Source organism: Alternaria arbusti (genome assembly GCF_024043155.1).
Source record: "Alternaria arbusti strain BMP 1465 chromosome Unknown scaffold_3, whole genome shotgun sequence".
In the NCBI taxonomy this organism is placed as follows: domain Eukaryota; kingdom Fungi; phylum Ascomycota; class Dothideomycetes; order Pleosporales; family Pleosporaceae; genus Alternaria; species Alternaria arbusti.
The window spans coordinates 771044-790385 of record NW_026249943.1 but is presented as its reverse complement, the minus strand read 5'-3'; the positions used below and the strand labels follow the sequence as shown (position 1 = coordinate 790385).

The following is a 19342-nucleotide window of genomic DNA, read 5'->3' as shown; positions in this document are numbered from 1 at the left end:
CTTCGTCTGTTTCTTTGCTTCTGCGATCTGCTTCGGTTCTCGTACCCGTTCACATGCCATTTCTCTTTTCTCGATTCCGATCTTTCGCTTACCTTTGTACTAATGCCACTTAGCGTGGGTGGATGGGGTCCTTGCGCATGTTCCTCTCGTTTTCTGGCGTTGAACTTGCTTTTAAAACGTATTAGCGATGGCGTTTGGGATTACCTCTTTCGTTTGACTATTCCTTTTTCTGTGTTCAATACGAAAAGCGGGTGTGGACTTCGATATTAGCTTGTGTTACTAAATTGGTATGAATAGTCGTTGTAATCGGGTGGTGGGATCGAGATTGGGGGCGTGGTAATGATTGTGCGATAAGGAGTAGCGTAGTCGACTCCCATCGGAGAATGAAGCTTTTATTAATCAGTCACAAAATGAATATACCCAAGTTGTGAAAACGGTTTGTGTGATGCTGCATGCTATGAGACTTCATCTGCCAGTCGCGCAACGACCAGAATGATGAGCGATCGTCTATTGGCGTTCCAGACCAATGCGGTCGTCTGACCACACGTCCTCACGTGCACCCTCCGACCCCGGCCTCAGCGCATCATCGCGAGCTCTCGCCCACCCATCCCGACTAAGACACAACGACACCCTCTTCACGCGGCCTCGCCCCTTGCGCCCCCCTTCAGCCTTGTCATGCGAACATAGCAGGGATTAAACCTGTCCCGCTGCGATGCGCCTTCCCGGCGGCCGCCCGCCGTAGCTGCTTCCGGAACCTTGTTCCTTCACGTCTGCCTCATGACACCCTCCAGGCGCGCCAATCCGGGCACTCACCGGTAGTGCCCACGCACCTTTACTGCCATGAGCGGCCTCGTGAATGCCCCACGCGCTCGCTGCAGCCGCACACTATTTTATAGCCGTGTAGCGTGGACAGCATATGATACCACACTCTATCGCTTATCTTGTACTACGCGCGTAGTTTTGGCACCATGGTGCTGAGACTCTTTGTGCCGCCTGGTATGTCTCGCCGGACATGATGTGGAGAAGCTTTTGCTAACAGAACGCTATAGGCGAAGGGCAACACCGCCTTACTCCCAAACGGCCTGATCCCATCGGTGCGAATGCGACACCTCAGTACGCTATCATCTCCTCGACCGTCCTTGCCGCCGCGTATACGTCCTTCGCCTCGAGATATGCACAAAGTGTGACCCCTACGAGGCCGATATCGCGGCCAGCGGTGTTTATACGGGCTTCGGCAAGGCTGGGGGTTTGGGCGGGCCTGGCAGGTGCGGCGCTGAACTGGTATTACTACTCCGCTTTTGCGGATGTGTTGGTGTCGACGAATATACCGAAAATCAAGCCCTGGAAGCTGTATGAGAGGACGAAGAAGTATACCGTTGACGATGGTGCTTTGGCAGGTGCGGCATTGGGTCTGGCTGTCTCGGTGCCTTCGCTGTTTATGCGCCGGCCTGCTATACCGAGGTGGACGCGGTGCTTGGGCATGACAAATATCGGCGCTTGTGCTGGTGTCCTGGGAGCGCATGCGTACTTTCAGTATACTGGAGAGAGGCAGGAGGCATACAAACAGTTTGGTCGACATGTCAAGCGACGGTCCTTCGAGTTCGAGAGCATCTTCTGGGACCCGGAGCTCATGGCGAGCCTCGACCCCATCATGCAGCAATATGTCCGACACATCAACCTCTGGTACACACGATGGATGCCAGAGGGGGCCCTTGAGCGAGCAGAACAGGACATGCAACTCGAACCCAGCAGTAAAGAGCTTATGGCAGCTTCTGCAACACCTGTCGAGCAACAGCCACCATTTTACACTACACCCGTCGACTATGCCGAGGATCTGCGACGCATCGACATTGAAAGCACGCTGGCTACTATGGAAACCTTGGAAGCGGATAAGATGGAACTACTACAGGAGGCTGACTACCTGCTTTACATCAACGCACAGCAAAAATACGACCACTGCCACATGGAGTCTACAGACGAGGATGAACGTCAAAACCTCCTCCGACAAATCCAACTCGTCGACATAGCATACGTCAGTCTCCGCAACGCAGCCCACGACATCGACGTCAAGCTCACACAATGGCGCATGTGCCTCCGACACAAAGTGATTTGGGAAGCAGGCCAAACCACAGCGACAGAGACGGATAGGCTTGCCGACTGGGTACCCGAGCCGCAATGCCTATCGCCCACGACCGAAGCCATAGTCCCCACTACGCACAAACCGACATACTCAATAGGCGAGTTAGAAAGAATACATTGGCAGATTTCTGGAGAGGTCAAGACATTCGAGGATGGTTGGAAAGATGACAGACAACCGAGGGATAAGAGGGAGAGGTGGAAGAAGGATGCTGATGATGGGAGAAAGTTTTTGAGAGCGGCGGATTTTGTATTGTTAAAGTTGCAGAGGGCGAGAGAAAGGGTTGGAGACAGTGGTGTGATCGTGGAAGCGGGGGTGGATAGCGGGATGGCGATGAAGGAGAAAGAGGGAGAAGAGGGACGTGGAAGCGGGGCGAGAGATGGTATTGTTCCGGCAACAACGGCTGAAGTCGCGGAGTTACAAGAAGGTCCCTTGCTTACTAGAAACCAGGTTGAGAAGTCGAGCGTGCACGGAGTACAAGGGACGAAAACGTCTGCTGGGGCTTTCGATAAGGATAAGTCGTGAGAATGGACTTGCTGAGGGTAGAGTTGGGTTTACTATTCATTGTCCAAGTCGTGGGTGAGATGGTACCGAAGATCGTACAGAAGTGAGGAATCAACACAGTTGATACCCGTTGCGTGTGGCTCTGCTGTCGATGATTGTATAGTATGGATTCGGCTTGTCCTCCTGATGATGGATTGAGAGGGCGCTGGACGTCTGCCAGGCTGATGCCTATGTTATGTACTGTAGGTCACTGCCACAACCCGTCTTCCTACTTCATCATGTTACTTATCTGCCGTGGGGTCATTTTCCCGTCTTCAGCATTCCCTGAATATCGGTCTTCCCTTGTTCACCGTTCTTCCTCTGTGTGCTCTTGTTCACGTTCACTCCCATAACTACATTGCTTACCTCCCTCTCGAACGTCGTGTCACCAGATCTCTTAGACGCTACATCCGTCCTCGCGATCTTGATCGCGCTCGCGCAGGCGTCCACATCACTGCCCGGCTCGCCGGAGACTCACGCTTCCGCTCCACATCTCGCCACTATAGTCGCCAAGCGGATGGCATGAGGAGGGTTGTTCAGGGGGCGACTACCTGGCTATATCCCTGGGCAGGATCGTGATGTTCGAGATGATCGAGTTTTGAAGATCAGGAGTGTCATACAGAAAACATCTGCATTGCGCTTTATGCTTCTACTCGAGCATCTGAGTGCCTGGGTATTCACGAAAGCAATGCACCACTCCAGCCTCGTCTTCGGCCCTTCACCTTAGCCACTGGGAATTTACCAAAAAGCCTACATATTAGTACCGGTTCTAACCACGTTTGAACCTAGTGCTAGCGTAAGCTGCACTGTCCATCTTGTCTCCAGCCCTACCCACGCCTGCTATTGCGTGTCGATCGAGATACCAGCCTTGATTGCACCGGGGATTTGGTTCTCGGGGTCTTTGATTCACATCGCAGTTTACATTCCCCCATCACCCATCATCACGATGACCGGCAGTTACCTTGACTACCGTAAGATCAGCGGCCTGTCAGCTGAAACATGGACAGCTCGAACCTTCCATGGACGTACTCACGTTTCTCCTGTAAAACGTCTCTAGCTAGCCGCGCAATCTGTACTGCGGTCTACTCTCATGAGGACAGGAATACGGAACCGGCTAGCTGTGTGAAGCTAGCATGCGGATTAACTGCGGCTTTACAACGAGATGGAGGAACCACTGTTAATACCAAACGACGCGCACTAGACCTCGGGTTATTACTCATGCGATGTGTGCGTGCACTGCCTGTGGCCCTGAGTACGGATCGTCTTGGCTGCTGTTGATATATATACGCTTGCGTCCCGTTAGTTACGCAAGGCTGGCTACCTTCGGAAGAACTACTACACGTTCGTTAAAACAACCAACATGAAACTCTTCGCCCCCATTGTCCTCGCTCTCGCCGCTGCGTCCGAAGCTGCGTTTTGTAACGGCGGATGGGGTTTACCGGGTGGTTCTACATGTCCTGGTGCCTACGTAAGTTCACGTCCTAATCCAGTTCTAATCCCCTCCTCTCCTCTCCCTCCCCAAAAAGTCACACCCTTCAGAAACAATCTGCTAACGTTTTCCCAGCCAAACTCCTTCTGCGTAAGTCCCCAACACCAACAACAGCGCAAACGAAACATGTTTCGATCTCTAACGTGACATGTGTGTAGTGCCAGAGCCCCGGAGCGCCGAGCAGGAACTTTCCCACGTTTAGGAATTGCGTTTATCCTGGCAGTGGGGGACGGCCGAGTTTGAATGGGTGTGGTGCTGGTGGTGTAAGTACTCTGATCTTGGATGTTGTGGGGAAAATGAGGCTAATGAGTGTGTGGACAGACTATCAGCTGCGTAAGTTATGGAGTGACGATTGAGAGTAATGGTGTGCTAATGAGTGTAGTGCGGTTGATTTCGTCGCGAAGTATCGTCGCTCAATGTGGTGGACTACCGAATCAGACTCGCTTTTACTACAATGGCAATGGAGATGCTTGGGCAGAAAAACCTTTAGACATTAGAAACTACTTAATCAATAGATCGCGCTTCATCAGTTCATTGCGATATTAATGCGTTCACCTCATCAATGATGTAAACTCCCATGTGTAATGAGGCGGCAACGTGTCGAACCAGCAAAATCGGCGAGATCAAAGCCATCGTTTTCTCCAGAGAGACTTTGGAAGTGATCGCGTCGCTACACTACGATTGGCTCCGCCTCAGTGAATATAAACATCTCTATTCGGGTGTCTCTCTTCTCTTTCCTACACCATCAACTTCCCGCCTATTTCACCAAAAGCTTTACACAAGCATTCTATGTTCTTTCTGTTTCTTTAAAAAATGCGCAGGAAGAGCCCATGTCGTCTCCGGAGTCCAAATCCTACATCGTTGTATGACTTCAAAGAGAACGAGATTGATCTGATAACCATGTCGGTCTTCTTACCTTCTGTCATGCCGACTAGCTTGATGTTCAGTGGGTATACAAACCACTCATTCCGGCTTCTTACTTCTCTTTCCTACACACTTAACTTCCTGTCTTTAAACTCAAAAACATGCCTAAGTGGCTCAATGTCTGCTCTGTTCTTCCAAAACAACAGCTATGAGGACATATATCCTCTTTTCCAAAATCTGAGCCCGAGTCCGATGTAAAATTCGAAAACTAGCAAAAGAGTATCCATGATTGTGTGTGCGTCCAAATGAAGGTGGCACAGAAGTGATGGGAGAAAAATCTAGTGTTCGCTTCTCCTAGAATGTCTCTGGCGTTGCTCGTATTGCGTACTGTGTCATCGAACAGCTTGATCTCGAGTGGGTACAAAAGACACTATTCCGACTGCTCGTTCCTCTTTCCAGAGCTTTCAGACTTTTGTACTTGTAATCAAAAACCTATGGTGGCAACGACATGACTCTGTCCTTCCGAAAGATCCAGACATCAATGCTATGTTCTTCTGTGCCATCTCTCGACTCGACACAAACACAGCACGAACAGGATTACTAACAGCATACATGTCTGGCTGTGCTTCCGAAACAACGGTATCAAATACGGATGAGAGAACGCCCGTCTTGCCTTATTACAGCTATATCATTACATTTATCCTATTTCTAAAACATGAACCAAAAGATACACCCAGACACCTCTCTCAAAGACCTATCATACTCGTCTTATGAAATCCTCCACGCCTGCATCCCCGCCTACTTCGCACAAACCTGTCCCTTAGCAGCAGCAAGGTTCTTCTGATTCTGCATCGTACCATCCATAACCTCCTGGACCAACATAGCAATGACCGGCGCATCCGCGCCCGTCCCCTTCAGACTCTGCACCTGGCCAATCTCCTTGGTCTGGGCTCCAGCTACAATAGCCAGGCCATCAGCAGCGGGCGACTTGATTTGAGCGGCGAGCTTCTGGTTGTTGGCGCGGATGTCGACGCCTCGCTTTTGGATGGATAGTACGGATTGTTGGGTCGTGTTGAAGCCCGCGGTGCCGGCTTGCAGCTTTAGGGCGTAGACGCTGAGGGGATGTTAGAGACTATGTGTGTGGGAGAGAGAATGTGTGGCTTACCCTTTGAGTTCGGCGGCTTGAATGTCGAGGTTGGCTTGGATGCCTTTGGCGAGCTTGGATTGGATGTCGGCGCAGTTGCCGCCAGCTCCCTGGCCAGCTTGGGGAGCTTGACCAGCTTGAGGAGCTTGGCCAGCCTGGGGAGCTTGAGGAGTCTGGGGAGCCTGAGGCGCTTGAGCAGGACGAGGTGCCTGCGGTGCCTGAGGAGCTTGAGGAGCCTGGGGCGCTTGCTGAGGAGCTGGTGCAGCGAGAGCGGCACCGAGGAGGCAGAGGATGGCGAAGGTCTTCATGTTGACGTATGTATAAAGCGAAAGAGGCAATATAAAATATTAGTATAAAGATGAATGATGTTCAAAGAATGTGTGAAGACTAAAGGCAAGCTCACACCAGGTGAGTAGCGATCGTAAGAAGTAGGCGAAGTATGCGAGAGATGATTTGGAATGAACACTTCCATCCTTCGACATCCCATCCCTCTCTTATACCTCCATCTCACCTCTCCTGTCCCGCCCCAACTCACCCGCCCAATACGTCGGCACGTCAGCAAACTCGGACCGACACAACTCTCATCACCTCGCCACGCAACGCTCTCACAACATGCACCTCAGCACCACCACCCTTCAACCTTATTACCTACCCTTACCTACTTGCCGGAAACGGACCTTCTTCACATCTCTCCATCTCTCCCATCTCAAGGAGTACAATTAATGCGGAGTTGCCAACTCTTTCCTTCGATTCGCGCGGTGGAAAAAAATTGGAGACGGCCGTGAGACGGGAAACGGGGGAGTCAGCGTCGCAGATCTGGAGTGGAAACAAATCGGGCCGTGGTGGGCTGGTGGATGCGGTGCACGAGGCTTGTGAAAGCTTGTCAGATGGCTGAGCGAAACGTTCGAGAAGGTGTTCGAGACGTGTTCGTGATGGGTTGACATGTGCGGGATAGAGTTGGGGATGGTGTGGTGGCGTTTGAGGATGCGGGTGGGCGGCGAGAATGGGGCTAAGACGCATTGGGATGGCGCGGGGTTTGGGAGAGGCTTACTTTGAGTTGGCCGCGTCTTCCTCTTCTGCACTACAACACATCAACGCTCTTCAAAGCTACCAAAACCACGATGTTTCCTCCGCATGATGCTGCCGTCCGGCATGAGATTGCAGCTACCTCCCCTGCCCACAAATTCTCTTTACAAAAGTGCACTAATAAATCCTCTCATAGCGCTGCTAAGCTACGTGTAACAAAGCACTGTGCATAATCTCAGATCAAAACAATCGAAAACTAGTGCCATGTTCTGTTTTCTTATCTTCCGGGCAACACTACATATCTGCGCTCGGCATGCACTTCTATCATCCTCATGACGCTACTGCCGCGAGGTGCCCATAAATCTGTCCCCCCATACCCCCGTCTTCTTCATTACACCACGTTTACAGTTTTAACTCAAAAACTGACCGATCAAGAACCATGCTCAATCTTGAACATGGCGACTTCATCTCTTTCTAAAAACTCGATCAAAGAGTGTATGAGAAGTCTCGTCCGACCGAATTTGACCGAAACTTGGCAGGTCATTGTCGATGAGCGCGCCAGCGGACTCTGGAAATCGTATATCAACCAAAAAACGTCGAGCAAACCTGGAATGACGACCGTGTCTCTTTCTCCAAAGATACTATCTTGTCCGAACATGAGAAGGCTCGCCTGATGACATTGCACATTAAAACCATGAGATCGCGTTCGGATGAGCGCGTTAGGGTACTCTGAGAAGCGCATAGAAACCAGAAAGTAACTCGGAGTTTAAAGATGGCGCCTTCTTCTCCTTTCTTCAAAATTACACCTCAAAACGCCATGAGAAGGCTCACCCGATCAACATTGCATACCAAAACCAGAAGATAACTTGCTGATGAGTGCGTCCGCGGATTTTGAAAAGTATAGAGATACCAGAAAGGACGGCCAACACTTAATATGGCGAACTCCTCTGTTTCTCCAAAACTATGCAAGCCAGTAGGCATGAGAAGGCCCGTCTAACCGACTTTAAATAACAAAATCGGGCAAGCGGAGAAGGTATGGGTGCGCCTGTGGACTCTGAAACTCATCGACCACGTCTGCATGTGGTCTCTTCCTCTTTCCTTCCTTCCAGAGTTCATCTCACTAAAAGCCAAGTTCAACGTCTCCACGTCCGTGCAGCAGCCCAATCCACCAAAAGATCAAGCTTTGTATCTTATGTGCAAAGAGGGACAATTCGAACTGATGTCTCAAAAACTCCAGGCGACTCTGGAATGTCAAAAAATATTCTTTGACGCGACATGCGTCCTTTTCTCCTCTTCGCTTCGACTCCACGCAATCGCTTGGCGTGGAGAGCGTCACGAGCAGTGCGACGAATATATAACCCCCCTCTTCTACCCTTCTTCCTCATGGTATCTTCTCTATATTTGAGTATTTAAAATACAAAAAACTCAAGATGAGGATTGGATGGCTGCGCCGTCTCTTCCAAAAAAGCCCAAGCGACTACTGAATGTGTCTGCCTCTCTTCCTCTTTCGGTCTTTTAGTCCCTTCTCCATACTTGAGTGTTCAAAGCACCAAATAAGTCCAAAGTCCCTGCTATGTGTGTGTCGTCTTCTCCAAAATTGCAACTGCTGCCGCTATGAGCAAGTGTCTGCCTCCCTTCTTCCCCGTCCACCTTTCGATATCCTCGCCACACTTGAGTACTCAAATATACCAAAACCCTAGAAGAGATACTGCATGGCTGCGCCGTCTTCTTCAAATATCTACAAGATATCTGTTCATGAGTCTGCCTTTCTTCCTCTCCTTCGACGAAACATCAAAACATTCAGGTTCACCTCCGCATGAGAGCAGCTCTTTCTCTGGGGATGAATTAAATCCTCATGAAATTGGAACATGAGGAGCACCTTCTCCTCCGACCTGAACAGCAAGAACAAAAGGATAATCTGGTCAAACCGATGTGTCCGCGGTCCACCTCGAGCCTTAATATACCAAAAGGGAGCCACTCAACACTCATGTGTGCTTCCAAAACCAACGCGCCTTTAACAACATGTCGCTTTCTGCGGTCGTCTCCGCCTCTTAATCTTCAAAGACGACCACAACAAGCTCATGATCTGTGCAAGAATTACAAAGAGAAAGAAACCATGGAGCTTTCTTGCGGGTCCAGACTTACCATTGCCTGGTGCACCACCCGCAGACTGAAGACTAGAATATTGAAATGGTGCTCGACTTTCGCTCATGACTCTGCTGGTGGTGTGCGCAGCTCTTATATGAATTTAAAATACAAGTACGACTTAGCCCGAGTTCGTGGACTTGATGTGATTGGGAGTGATGGTGACCATCATCATCATCATCATCATTCCGACAATGAAGGCTCTGAGACTCAATTGGTACAACACACACCAATATCAAATTGAACATCGATCACATCTCAATATTTGGACAGCACTGCAATTATACTTTTTATTATCAAGCGCATACTAAGCTACGTGAGACGCCATCCATCCATCCCGATTCCGAAGGAATAAGAAAAACTACAAGACCCTCCTCAAGCCTACCAGGAGGTCGCAGAGGGGATATCGTCGTGATGCTAATGTTACAGGTTTCCATTTTCCGCCTATCCGTACGCAGATCGTAAGGTCGTGAAGTGATGCGTATGGCAGTCACATCGAGAGAAGACATGACCGAACGCTACTTGTCGGTTATTGTGAGGTGCTTACAACTCCTGCTTAGCAGAGCTGGCGCTAGCGGCGGCAGCATCGTATCCGCTCTGAGCAGACTTGGAGGCAACCGACGACGCGCTGGAAGCAGAGGATGAGGCAGCGGCGTTAGCGCTGGCAGCGGACTTGGAGATGGAGGAAGAGGATGAGGACGCGGCCTTGCCAGCAGCACCGCTGAGGGAGCTGGCGCTGGAAGCGGCGCGGACGGAAGCAGAGCTGGCGCTGGATCCAGCAGCGTCGGTAGCGGAGGTAACGCTGGCCTGCGCGAGACCAATCTGCTGCTTGATCAAGTCGGTGTAGTAGGCGAAGCCACCGGTGGCAGCAGCGTACTGTTGGCCGACGTTGGAGGTAGCAGCACCGTAAGCGGAAGCACCAGAGGCAGAGACGGAGCCGGCAGATGCAGAGGCGCTATCACCGTAAAGGCGGGCACGGTGCTTGCGGGCGAGAGCGATGAGCTCGTTGCGCTTGGAGCCCTGGGGAACCTTGATACCGTTCTTGTCAGCCCACTCCTTGATCTGGCTGTCAGACCAGGAGTCGAGAAGGGCGTCGCTGAGGCTTTGCTGGGCGTTGGCAGCAGCGGAAGAGACGGAAGCGTAGGCGCCCTGGGACTGCTGGCTGGCGAGACGAGACTGGCGACGGAGAGCAGCGATCATCGAGTCGCGGGTGTTGGGCTGGGGGACGTTGTAGCCGCGCTCATCAAACCAAGACTTGAGGTCAGAGTCAGACCAGGAAGCGTAGAGCCAGTCACCGGGGTAGTTGGCAGTCTCCTTGGCCTTCTCAGCCACGGACTGGTAGTTGTTACGGACGGCAGCGAGGAGAGAGTCACGCTGGCGGGGCTGGGGGACGGGAATGCCGTGCTTATCGGCGAAAGCCTTGAGCTGAGAGTCGGACCAACTGCAGATTGTCAGTACTGTGCTAGAGGAAGGTTTCTGGGTACTCACGAGTCGAAGATCCAGTCCTTGACACTACCATAGGCCTGGTTCGCGGAGTCCTCGGTCTCGGTCCAGTACACCTTGACCTGCTCAGCGAGGCTCTTGGCGTCCTTCTCGGTGCCCTTCTTCGCCTGCTGGCCCTTGAGGGTCAGGTAGTTCTGAAGGGTCTGCGCATCCCAGCTGGTGTAGGGAGTGACAACCTTGTCGTTCCAGTTGGCCTTGACAGTCGACTGGAGGTTCTTGCGGTCCGAGGGGCTGGGGTGGGGAACGCCGTGGTCGCTGAGCCAGCGCTCAAGCTCGGTCTCGTGCCACTTGTCGTAGACTGCTTCCTGGCGTCAGTATACTGCTGCATGGCGCTGTGGACAAATCAAAACAAACGGGAGGGGTTATGTACTATACGCACCGGCGCTTCCAAACCAGCTGTTGGCCGTTGCCGTGGCAGCAAGGGACACCACGAAGGTGGATGTAAGGGAGAACCTCATGATGTGTGGCTGCCGAAGTGAGGATGTGCTTGATATCGATTAATGAAGCAAAGACGAGGGTTTGAAGGGTAGGCAAACTCGGCAGAGGTGTGAGAGCTAGAAGGGTAGTGGTGGGCAGCGAGTTTATGAGGGGAGGGAACAGACAATGGCGGGTAGATTGTGTGCGTGCGAGTGACGTAGTGCTGCACGTATGGAGCTTGGGCAAACAAGATCCCCAACGCGCCTGCCTCGCAGAGCAGCCAATGAGGAGCTATGGCCACATGCAACCGCGTCTTTTGGCTGTGCGCAATTGTGAGATCGCCTTTCAGGAGCACGGTCTAGGCCCTGTATATGCTTGACGTTTTCGCAGTAAGAGAGCTCCGAGGCCTGTCACTCTGGTTTAGAAAGGCAGAGAGCATCATCGTAGCACAAGTCGTGCGAAATAGCGCCCCTCTGCCGGGCGTTGTGTCGCGATGGCATTTCAAAAAAATCCCATCACGTCGACAAATGCGGGGGCGATCCACACGCTAGCCCCCTACGTCATCCCCAAACATGCACAAAACTTGTGAAGCCAAGCCTACTTTCAGCGCCCCGACGATGGATAGACAGCACAAGACACGTTGTTTATGGCTGCTTATGTTTGATAAATGTTGTACATTTCATGACACTTCTACGAGTCAATTCAGCTAATTGTACACCATGCTAATGTTGTCCGAACATTCACCCGCCCTTTGCTTATCCTCGTACGCCTTCGGAGCCGCTTCGTCCACCTTCGCCTGTAAATGTGTTAGCGACATGCCAATGCCCTTCGTCAAGCTATGACATACCTTTCCAGAAGCCGCCGGGGACTTTGTCCTTCTCTGCCTCTTCGTTGCTGACCTTCTCATGCGCCTGTTCCGCCCTGTTATCCATGTCCTTGTTGTGTTGCTTGACGTCCTCGCTCTGCTCTTCAGAAGCCGGCGGGTTTTCGTTGAGTATTTTGGGTTTCGCACCTTTGACTTCGTTGGGCGAGGGCTTGTTGTCTTGGCCCTGCTTGACGGCTGGCTCTTTGTTGTCCTTCATCTGGCGGGCCGATGTCGAGAACTCGCGCTTGCCAGAAGAGCTCTTAGGAGCCGGTGACTCGGATGTAGGCTTGGGAGAGTCATTCTGGCTGGCGTTGCTGTCCTTGTTCGGCGACGACGAAGATTTGCCCTGGGCGACCTTGGGAGGTGCGGGGCCGGGGTGCTCGAGGTTCTCGCTGGGGTTGGCGCCCTGCTTCTCGGGCTTCTCTCCAGCTGGGTTGCCCTTACCAGAGCCGTAATCTGATGTCGCGAAACGAACTTGGACGCGGGCACGGGGAGCCGCCGAGAGGGCTGCGGGCCGTAGTGCTGCCGAGCGCAGCATTGACATGGGTCGTAGGAAGCTCATGATGTGAATTGGTGAGATGCAATTGAAACTGACAAAGATTCCTGTGTTGTGAGGTGTGTAGTTCAAAGTTGAGGTTGCCCGCCAAACGTAGGGTCTAGAGCTGCAATAAGTCCAAGCTCATTGTTGACGTCATGGTTTCCTCAAGTGCTAAGCTTCCAGCCGCAACGCACGTCACAGGAGGCTCGCATAACCACATCTGCAGTGCCGCAGCGACGATCAGCTAGCCTCTCAAACACCAGCCATTCACACGATATTGCACTTCAGCCGCTGTTTAGTGTAGATAAGACCTTGTTTGGGGGACTTTGAAGCCGGTTATGGTGACGGAGAGGCGCGTTGCATCTCAGGCGTCTCTTCGGCATGAGCAGAACACATGCCAATGGCTTGCGATAACGCGGAGCGAGCAGCGAGCCATTACTACTGGGACGACAATCGCCGGCATTTGCACAAAAGACTCGTAGTTCCAAGAATGGGCTATCTTACCACTCACAATAAACAATAACATGGACCTTCCTCTCAAGACCCGGATAATGACAATCCGTGATATCATCAGCATCGTCCTTCTCATCGGCCTCTTTACACCCGACCGTCTTGCCCTGACCCATGCTAGGACAATGAAGCACACCCGCATTAGTCCCATCGCTCAGGTATTTGCAGTCCTCTTCTCCAAATAGTGGCATGGTGAAGGTGCCGTGCGGCCACGGTGGAGTTGATAGGGCAGAAGGATCCGACCATTGCCGCGAGACGTCGTTGAGTACGGGGACGCTGCAGCCGTCCGCCTGCGTGTTCGGCTTGGTCTCGAAGAATGTTTAGTTGTTGTAGTCTTCGCCATTGCCTTTTGTGTTCCGGAAGATCACCGATAATGCCTTTGTCGGAGACTCGGTTTGAGGTGGTGGCGGAGGTTGCGATGCAGGGGATGGCTTAGGCACTGCTGAAGGTGTTTTCGTCGTGCTAGGCTGTGCCGGTGTCCACGTAAGAAACGGAGTCTCCGACGTCAAAGAAGACTTTGAAGTTGGTGATGATGTGGCTATTGACGAGGGCGGTGGGCTTGAGCTTTCGCCGGTTGAGTCGCTCAATGACGGCCTGGCCGTTGTCTGGAGGGTGGACGGAGTAGGCGCAGTCAAAGCTGGTGATGCGATGGATGATACCGGTGATACCGACAAGCTGTTGCTAGGTCGAGCACAAGTGTCGCCATCTTGACGTCTCAACAAAGCCTCGTACTCTTTCCACTCTGCTTCGTCCGTATCCGTCACCTCTCTTCCTCTGAGCAAGCGCAGAACTTTACCACTCGATGCGACGGACCGTTTCTTTGCCTGCACAACCTGATCTGGGAATGGCTGCCATGTGTCTCTATAACGGTAGGTAGGAGCATCCTCAAATCAAAGCTCTATCGCCGCAGCTTGCTGCTGATTACAATCGCCTTCTGCTGGTACGGTGGCGGCTGTCACGGGGTCATATTGAATGTAGATCTTGCCTTTCGGGGTCCCCTCCCGATTATTTTCCTCAGCCGGAGAGTAGGGTATAATTATTGCGTCATTTCGTCCAAGGATGCTGGTCAACAGATCTTTGATCTTGTTTACTTCGTATGGATAGTTAATGTCGTCGCTGGCCGGGTTGATAGCGAAATCCCTATACGGCGTAATGATGAACGCACGTACTTTGTTCTCTGCAATGTTTTCGAAGCCTTCGCCGGGCACAGTGAATACTGTAAGACCGTGGGGAAACACCGGACTACCATTTCGGAGAACATCCAATACATCACTTTGGAAAAGCTGTGGCTGTTCCATGGAAGGTTTTTCCCAGATGTGGGTAAGAAACATGCGTTTGCGGGAGATGACCACGACGGATGTGCAACCCCATAGGTTGACCAGGTGCCAATCGTCCGCTGTATCTTCCAGTGGGAACGTCAGCCCCGTCGTTCCTCGGCCCTGTTCAAGAGAGCCGTAAGGGTTAAGGCTATCGTCGATCTGATCAAGGAGCCATGCCCCAACATCACCTGGCAGAGTTAGTCGACGTCAGTGGAAGCTGAGTATTACACATGGGCGATGCATGTCAGTAGCTTCCAATAGCTTTAACAGGATACAGCCAGCTATGAGACAAGTCACATACCGTTGTGTTCAGGCCCATAAGGGCTCGAAAGACTTCGCTTCGAGACATGACTAGTAGGGTGGCCGGTTTCCACTGGTGCAAGCCCTTCCGCGCTCAACTGAGGGTTGCGGAAGTGCGATACAGCAATGGTCGTGGTTGACGAGATAGCAATGCTCTCAAAAGCTGTGGGAAATTCGGTCGGTGCAGGTACGCTAGTCGCCAGTCTTCGCACCTTTCCATTACAGTTGTCGCAGTCGGGGGCACATCTCTGTCTAATAGCCGTTGTTGTAGACGTAACCGTGGATGAAGAAGTGGAACCAGTAACATCGCATTTAGTGATGGGTGCACCGCAGACTGTGGTGCAGACATCACCTTGCGCCCGCTTGTTTGGCCCTCCTTTGGTCGTAGTTGCAGTCGCCGTACATGCAATGTTGCAGTTGCTAACGGTCGTTAAAGTGCATGTAGAGGAGGAAGTCTGCGTAGGTTCTTCAGTCTCAGATACTGAGTCAGATGGCTCGGAGGCTTCGTCCGGAACCACTTCGTTGAGAGCGTCGAGCAACGGCTTGAGGTCGTCTTGTAAGCCCTTGACAGTGTTCACTGCGGCCGTAGTCCCACCGATCACTGCATCTTTCACCTTGTTAGTTGTGTCTATGACACAGTTGACGAGCGAGAATGCTGTCTTGAACAACCCGCCGAGTAAATCGCGCTCACTGAGAACATCGTGCAATTCATGGTCTCGTTCGCTTCTTCGACGTTTTCCAGACCCACATGGCTCAACTCCGTCTGTTGGCTTTGGTAACTTGGCCAAGAAGCCAACTGCGTGGGGTAGGATGTTGTTCAGCTCGTCTGTCACGTCGGTGACATGAGCGACAGGATCTTCTATCCAGTTTTGAAGAATGGGGAAAACGCCCACGATGGCTATGGATAGATCCGACGCACTCGACTGGACTTCGGTTCCAGTGGGTACCAAGGTAGTTACTGGCAAAGGAGGAATGGTGATTCCGGGAGGAAGTACTAGGCTGTCTGATGTTGCGAGTATTGTTGAGGCAGTGTTGGACGCTGAACTGACTACAGTAGGCTGTACGGTTGGAAAGATGCTTGTCTCACCACTGGTTGTAACTCCCGTAACAGAACTTGATATATTCGTCAGATTGCTAGCACTGGATACCGCTGGTGAAAATGTGGCAGTACTCGACGAGACTGAAGATGGAGTGTAAGACGAAGTGATAGACGAGACTAAAGGGGGGCCGGAAGGTTGGGTAGAAGTAGTAAGTCCTCTAGTTGAGGCATTCGATGAAGATGCAATTGTGCTGGTATACACGACGGTATCGTTCATCTGCGTCGCCAAGGAGAGACTAGTGAACGAAAGGCTCGAGGAAGCCGTCGTATGTGGTCCATCGAGTGGAGTGGAAGGTTTGACGATAGTGGTGCTTGTACTGTTGGCTGGTACCGGAAATGGGGCCTGAATCTGGATGATCACGCTGCTGCTTCCGGTACCCGTACTGATCTGTGCCTCGATGAATGCCGAATGGGAGAAAAGTAAAGCGAATGCACAACCGCGGTGTAGGAGTTTCATGACGACGTAGTGATGCAGGAAGAATGGAACGATGGGGGGAGTACTTTGAAATCTCCTAGAATCATGATCTTCGTTCAGCTTTATGTGTCATCTGGATGGTCAGCGTGCTTGCGCTTCCATCCACCTACAGTCCAATTTAGATATTCTTGCACTGCCATGCGGCATGCTTCTTTGCATACGCTCCGTGTAGTAATTTCCTACATGGCCGAAGCGCTTGCAAAGGATTGTCGTTGATGTTCTAAAATCGGGACTCAGGACACGTATTCTGCACCGCGAAGCAGCGGTATTGCGAAGGTGCGATGTTGTCAGATTGGGTAGCGAATCCAAGCAAAAAAAAGAGACGGATGTTTGGTCCCCGAAGAGGTTTTGGCCCGTGGCGTAGCGTTATACTCTGTCTACACCAGACGCTGATGGCCATGTGGGCTGATTTGACGATGCAATTCACCATGTTTGTGACTTGTCTGACGTTGCTGTACCCCGGCGGAATGGCAGGTGTACTTCGAATGCAAAATCACTAGATAAAGTGGTAGAGTTTTAGGGGAAGGAGATATCGATGTCGAACGGAAGGAAGCGATTGGAAGGTGATGAGGGTAAGTGCGACTGCCACTTACATGGCCGCACGGACGACCACGAGTCCGGCGCTAACCCCATGGCGACCCCAGACGGCCACCCATCGTCTCTGGGTAGTATCTGAAACAGTACGCCGCATACGCCGCATACGCCGCATGATGACGGCAATCCTACGGGGGGCCAGTCAGATGTATTCATATCGCGATCGCGACTGAACGAGTAATCGAAACCGTCGCTTGATCTCACCACCCCGCTACGTTCCTCACATGTGCACACTGTGCACCACCACCTGATTTCACCATGCCGCCGCATGCCGCATGTGCTGTTACCAAGAACTCGAAAAAGACCCATACTACCCAGTATTTCTGCAGTCGTGCGAGGATAATGACGCAGCTATTGCCTTAAAACTTGTACCGGATCGCGAGCTTGGGATGTTGACATATAGTCTCAACCGAGCTGTTGAACGCGGACATCTCGCCTTAGCCAGCCAGCTACTTGGAGTAGGTGCCAAATGGGATACGCGCACAGTGCATCTTGCATCCAGATCCCACGAAACGGTGAAGTGGTTGATAGAGTCTGGTTACGACGTCAATACCAGCGTAGCCCGCGGTAATACTCTCCTCCTGTAAGTCTGCACGGTAACTGCAACTGCATTAACTAGCTTATTGGGATTAGATTCGTTGTTCAAGAAAACGACGAACCGAGCATTCGACTGCTCCTCAAACTAGGAGCGAACCCCAACCTCGGGCCACCGAAGAAGATAACAGCGCCACAGATGAATATGCGTCCCATATCCAACTGTGGCCACACACTCAATAGCGCAGCCGCAAACTGTAGCCCAGAGATATTCGCTCTTTTGCTCGCTCATGGTGCTGTGCTATCCAACTCTACACCGCTCCACCGTGCAGCGGGTAGTACAAGCGACAACAGAATTCCAATGCTTGAGTACCTTGTCGGAGAGCTAAGCCTCGACATCCACAGTATGGACAGTGGACCACCTATTCCAGACGAATGTTGCGGACGCGAAGGCACACCACTACACTGTGCTCTCCGCCGGAAGCGATACGAGACGGCTAAATGGCTACTGGAGCATGGTGCCAACCCCGACAAAGGCGACTCGTTCGGGACGCCAGCAAGAGCATTGATGAGGCGCCTCCCTGATGACAACGAGCTTGTGGTTCTGCTTCGAGAGCATCGAAAGAACACTAAGTCCATCGCGCACTTCTGAGGAACAAGTTGGACTGCGGGAGCCAGATGTATGTATCGTTGAGTCGATGAAGTTGTACCAAGTAAACTTACTAGTACCCTGCTACGCACATTTGACACGTTTCCTACCCTCCCCATCTTTTCCATTCTCATCATCACAGTCCTCAAACTTCCTCTTAACCCCCCTCAAAACCAAACACCTCACCTCAGGCGCCACACCCCCATCCCCACCCACCACCACCCCCCTACCCCAAGCCCTCTCAAATCTCCACCCCTCTCTAAACACCACCATCCCCTCCCCCTCATTCCCCCTCCCACTCGGCCACCCCTCCTTCTCCCACCTCTCACTCGGCACCTCACACCCCTCCCTCAACCCCTGTACCACCCTCTCCCACCTCGAAACCGTAGCCGCATACACACTCGTACCCCTAGTCTGCATATCCCCAACAATCTCCCTGTACTTCGCCTTATCAGCTACCAACCGCCTCACCCACCCTTTATCCGCTTCCACCGCCCCGAAGAATGCACAACTGGAAGCATAGGGACGTAGAAGGGGACATGTGGCACCGCAAGATCCGCAGGTGGAAAGGGGGCTGCAGGTGATGCAGTAGGCGCCGAGGGTGCGGTATAGGTGGTGCATGTGCGTGCGGGTTATGAGGGAGTGTTTTATGATAGAGAGGGAGTGGTGGAGAGCAGAGATGCGGAGGAGCATTTGGGGTGTTGCACGGGGTTGGCGCTTAGGCTTAGGTAGAAGGGAGGAAGGGAGCATGTCGAGCCATGATGCGTGGGTTCCTGTTGGTAGGGCGACTAGGGCGGGTGGCATGGCTGTGTCTATGGGTGGTGAGCTATTTCCGCTCTGTCTGAAAGAGGAGATTATCAGTCGATAGTGATGTATTAATACTAAGGCCTAAACGGTAGTATGTGTTACGCCTGAGAGTACTACAGTGTAGTGTGAAAGTTTGGACCAGAGGAACAATACATTGTGTCAAGGCTACAATGGCTCACTTCGAGAACATAACAGTCTTATCTAGCTGTCGCGACAGTAACGAAGAAACGTGGGGGGAAGATGTACAGTGTAGCAAACGATTGCGTTGTGGAATCGCGTTTGAGATCGAGCACGTGTTGGTGAACAGCGTGCTGCTAATCTTGAAGTGATGTGTTCGGTTGTGGGCGAGATGGTGATTGTATCTGCTACATGACTGACCTTCGT

General features: G+C 52.1%; 5 protein-coding genes across 5 annotated transcripts; 1 reads left to right on the top strand and 4 right to left on the bottom strand.

Moving 5' to 3' along the window:
- Positions 1-968: 968 nt before the first annotated feature.
- On the top strand, positions 969-2662 carry J4E86_002887 (uncharacterized protein; the record flags this gene model as incomplete). The annotated part of the gene is made up of 2 exons (XM_051443443.1): positions 969-996; positions 1050-2662. The coding sequence occupies 2 exons, from the start codon at positions 969-971 to the stop codon at positions 2660-2662; spliced, it is 1641 nt and encodes a 546-aa protein (XP_051304938.1).
- Positions 2663-5831: 3169 nt separating this feature from the next.
- On the bottom strand, positions 5832-6485 carry J4E86_002886 (uncharacterized protein; the record flags this gene model as incomplete). Its single annotated transcript, XM_051443442.1, has 2 exons — positions 5832-6147; positions 6199-6485. 2 exons carry the CDS (start codon positions 6483-6485, stop codon positions 5832-5834), a joined length of 603 nt encoding a protein of 200 aa, XP_051304937.1.
- A 3406-nt stretch (positions 6486-9891) lies between these two features.
- J4E86_002885 (uncharacterized protein) lies at positions 9892-11309 on the bottom strand (the record flags this gene model as incomplete). The annotated part of the gene is made up of 3 exons (XM_051443441.1): positions 9892-10789; positions 10837-11149; positions 11231-11309. 3 exons carry the CDS (start codon positions 11307-11309, stop codon positions 9892-9894), a joined length of 1290 nt encoding a protein of 429 aa, XP_051304936.1.
- A 714-nt stretch (positions 11310-12023) lies between these two features.
- Positions 12024-12695, bottom strand: J4E86_002884 (uncharacterized protein; the record flags this gene model as incomplete). Its single annotated transcript, XM_051443440.1, has 2 exons — positions 12024-12064; positions 12116-12695. 2 exons carry the CDS (start codon positions 12693-12695, stop codon positions 12024-12026), a joined length of 621 nt encoding a protein of 206 aa, XP_051304935.1.
- A 948-nt stretch (positions 12696-13643) lies between these two features.
- On the bottom strand, positions 13644-15020 carry J4E86_002883 (uncharacterized protein; the record flags this gene model as incomplete). The annotated part of the gene is made up of 4 exons (XM_051443439.1): positions 13644-13856; positions 14351-14688; positions 14802-14953; positions 15013-15020. The coding sequence occupies 4 exons, from the start codon at positions 15018-15020 to the stop codon at positions 13644-13646; spliced, it is 711 nt and encodes a 236-aa protein (XP_051304934.1).
- Between the last annotated feature and the right edge of the window lie 4322 nt (positions 15021-19342).